The sequence below is a fragment of the Quercus lobata genome, chromosome 4 (genome assembly GCF_001633185.2).
Source record: "Quercus lobata isolate SW786 chromosome 4, ValleyOak3.0 Primary Assembly, whole genome shotgun sequence".
Taxonomy (NCBI): Eukaryota; Viridiplantae; Streptophyta; class Magnoliopsida; order Fagales; family Fagaceae; genus Quercus; species Quercus lobata.
Window position 1 is genome coordinate 41,560,683 of NC_044907.1, and position 4,181 is coordinate 41,564,863.

General features: G+C 35.7%; 1 protein-coding gene across 1 annotated transcript; it reads right to left on the bottom strand.

Moving 5' to 3' along the window:
- Window positions 1–371: 371 nt before the first annotated feature.
- Window positions 372–929, bottom strand: LOC115985205 (serine/threonine-protein phosphatase 7 long form homolog). The gene has a single exon (XM_031108174.1). The coding sequence runs from the start codon at window positions 927–929 to the stop codon at window positions 372–374; it is 558 nt and encodes a 185-aa protein (XP_030964034.1).
- Between the last annotated feature and the right edge of the window lie 3,252 nt (window positions 930–4,181).

Below are 4,181 nucleotides of genomic sequence, written 5' to 3' on the forward strand. Positions count from 1 at the left end.
TCTAAAATAAAAAATGTTTATTCATTCCAAAGTGAATTGTAAGTACAACAACTACATGCCAAAGCGGTTCCCACTTGTAAGACACGATACTTGATATGGCTGTAGCGAAGCAAGCGACACACGGTAGGTGCGTAGGACGTGCATTGCATGTTCAATTGTTATCTTAGCTCCTTTCCATCTAGCAAACAACACAGACATAACCTTCATATTAGTTACTACATAATTCTCATGCGAAAAAAGTTAATTCGAAAATGTAAAACGGTAACTATCTAAGATCCTACATACCTAATAGCAAGTGGACCTGAGGGCAATGCCTGGTGTGGATGCCTCATCACAGGACATACATGTGGAAACCTCGCCCACACCCAAAACTACACCAATAGCAGTGCACCGCCAATTTGCTTGGTTGTCTTCTCTAATGCCTTACAGAGGTGTCTATATAGCCAACTTAGTACTGCACTACCCCAACTATAATTCTTTCCGTTGCTGATTGGATTGAAAAATTGCAGATACATAATTGAGACTTGTTCACCAAACTTGTCCATAAACACCATACCACCAAACATCCCCAGTATGTAAAACTGAACATGTTGCTGCACAAGCACCTTAATGGTGTCAGTCGGGAAAGGGTTGCTAAACCGCTTCTCAAGCCATTTGGCTTTTACCCTCAGCCCTTCCATCACTACAGTGTTCTTATTACCACCGACTTCTTTGTTCAGCGGCCTATGCCTTAGCAAGTCGTTGCAGAGTTCGCCCCAATTGTCCTTTTGGGTATATCCCACCACCAACAAGCCATCTACAGGTACTCCCATTATAACCTCCATATCTTGTAGCGTGATGGTCATCTCACCATGGGGCAAGTGAAATGAGTGTGTCTCCGGCCGCCATATATCCACCAACACTGTGATCAATGCATGGTTAAGGTCCATATGTGGTACCCGAAGTAGCCCATCTAACCTCGCATCTATGATATAAGTGGCAATTCATGGATCTAACCCATCTAACCCACCTTCATGCAAACCTTTCTCTCGGTGATAACAAGTCAGTACACCTGGCACTTCCCACAAATAGAGCAACCTAGTATTAATAATAATTAGAGTAGCACGTAATAATTACACTTCAAACTTAAATGCCAAAAATCTTTCTACTACATATATTTACTACGATTTTGGACAAATGCATACCTTGCCTTCCAAAAGAGTATCCTAAAGCAAACTTGAACGATGCACAGCCTGTCTCATCAACACAGTTTGTATAGAGGGTCCCGCTTAATGTGGGTCCATATTTGGCATTTGGTGACAAAAGCAAGGCAATCTTATTTATTTATTTTTAATTATAAACATATTTGACTGAAAATGGCAATAATATATATCTAATGCAGCCTTCACTGATTTCATATAAAAAAAATGAATTAAACTTTAGAATGTTAAGTAGATTACAACATATTCAGCTAATAGAAATAGAATACATCAGCATACAAGATAAAACATTCTCACCTCTAAATAAATAAATGAGAAAGCCACAACTTTCAGATGGAAGAAACTTCTAAAGTGAAAGTCCCTCTACATTATTAAAATCAACCCTCACTTTAATAGTCCAAGCATCCTACTCATTATTCAACAACATCAAGCCCCAAAAATTACACCACAAAATACCCACAAATCAAATATGGCCTCAATGAGAATGCTAACTATGCCCTATAATGACTGATTGCTCTAATAACACATGAAAATGTTCATTAAAAACAAAACAAAAAAAAAAATCAAAAATTACACCAAAAAATACCCAAAATACCCACATCATATTAATTTTGATTTCGAAAATTACAAACTAAAATGGGAGATCATATTTCTTGTGTTGTAAATGCCCATTATTAATAGTATTCTCTATCATAGCAATCCAGTCCAATAAAAAGGGATTTTTAGCTAATAAGAGATGATATGGTAATGAAATTGACTCATTTTGAAGGTGAAATCACCATCACTATAAAGCATATGATACTGGTTGGCACCTGGCAGTGGAAATGAAAGATGGAGTGGTTTTCCAACGATTGCACATCATCTACTACCAATTGTAAGTCCTCATTAAGACCCATGTTCTCAAGTTCTATCAATTTCATCATTGATATTCTTTGATTGGATCATTTCTACAATTAAAAAATATAGGGACTTCCATAATTTTCCATTAATTTGGTTAGGCAGTCAATTGACTTTATGCTTCTTAATGCAACTGTTGGCTATTTACATCACATTTCAATAAAGCACTCTTTAATATTGCATTTGCTAACTTACCTTCTCTGTGCTATAAGCAGTCCTGTCTAATAAATTTTCAATTCCTTTTTGTAGTAAATAATCCACAAACCCTCATTCACTTGTCTTATTGATTTCTATTGTTAACTGATTACTTCAATGAGAACGCTAACTGTGTCCTACAATGACTAATTGCTCTAATAACACATGAAAATGTTCATTAAAAACAACAACAACAAAAAAATCAAAAATTACACTTGCTAACAAATGGCTTATATTTCTACAGTTAGTCGAATCTCCTCACTAAGAACCAAACCTAGTTACATGAATTAAAGTAAATGTCAGAAACAAATCTGCAAACCCAAAATACAGCATTTCAACCATCAAGTTTCGTAAAATCATTTAAGAGCTAAACTTCTCAACAAATGAAACCCATTTCTTCCCCATAAAAGACATCAATATAGACATGCAGACTCATCTTATGCCTTCAAAATTTGATATAATTTTTTTCAATCATTAAAGAAATCCAACAAACACAGCATAACCCAGTATTTGGTTGGAGATAGAGAAAGCCAAAAAAAAAAAAAAAAAAAAAATTAAGACTAAAAAACAGAGCTTTATGCAGAATAATGTAATAGGTTCAATTGAAATGAATTGGGCTAGGAAGTTGCCATTTCAACATGACTGCAAAATTGGGAATTTCAACACTAGCTTTCTTTACTGTTTCCTTTTTAAGTATTTCCACAGCAACAAACAACAAAATAGAAAACTTTATACCAAAAACCTTCACAAAAAATCCCACAAATACCCACAAATACTTAACCTCCCTCTCACTCTCTCAATCTCGCTATCAACTCACTCTCACTTTCTCAATCTCGCTATCATCTCACTCTAACTCTCCCAAAAATACCCACAAATACCCAATGCTCAAACTGAAGATGCAAATTGAGTGAGACATACCTTGTGATTCCAACTTGAAGATGCAAACTGAAAATGCAAACCGAAGATACAAACTGAAGATGCAAATTGAGTGAGAACGAGACCGAGACCGAGACTAAAAGGGAGAACGAGACCAAGAGGGAGACTAAGAATGATAGCGAGAGCGAGATTGAGAGGGAGATTCAGAGCGTGTGGGAGAGTTAGAGTGAGATATAGTGAGATTGAGAGAGTGAAAGGGAGATTCAGAAAGTGAGTGATGAGAGAGTAAGCTAAGTGGGATCTAAGTGTGGGTAACAGGGGTTCAGAGAGTTGGGTAACAGAGGCAATACTCGGGTTTAATGGAATTAGACTAGAATAGTACTCGAGCTTCATGGGCTCGAGTACCAACTAAAATTTTTTAATACCCAGATATCCATGTCATCGTGCCACGGTGGAATAGAAAATAGGGAACTCGAGTTCAGTGAGCTCGAGTACTAGAAAAAGTGGTAGATCCCCATTTAGTTCCAAAACAGTGTTTTTTTGCTAAAAATTTTATGGAAGAATGGTATTTGGCCATTTTCACTGAGTCATTTAGATCCCACATTTTTTTGTTTTGATCTGTGAAAGACAGATTTTTTATTTTATGGGGGAAGATGAACCTTTAGTGTTTTGTTGTGGTACAAATTCTGATTGTTAGTCATTCTCTAGTCTCACTCTAATATAAACACTAGAATATGTGTTTGTCTTTGGTACAAAAGTTTATTAAAAAAAAAAAAATTGTTTGTGGGTAAATAAGAGGAGATGTGTAAGGTTTCAGCAAAAAAAAAAAAAAAAAAGAGCAGACGTGTAAGGAAGACAACAGTGAAGTGAAGTGAAGAAGATAAGACAATTATATTCAAGAAAAAGAAGAAGAAGAAGGTAAGACAATTACAAAAAAGAAGGAAAGATGACTCACCTCTGTGAACATTTTTTTTTTTTTTTTTTAAAAAATATGATATGGCAATCCTTGTGGTA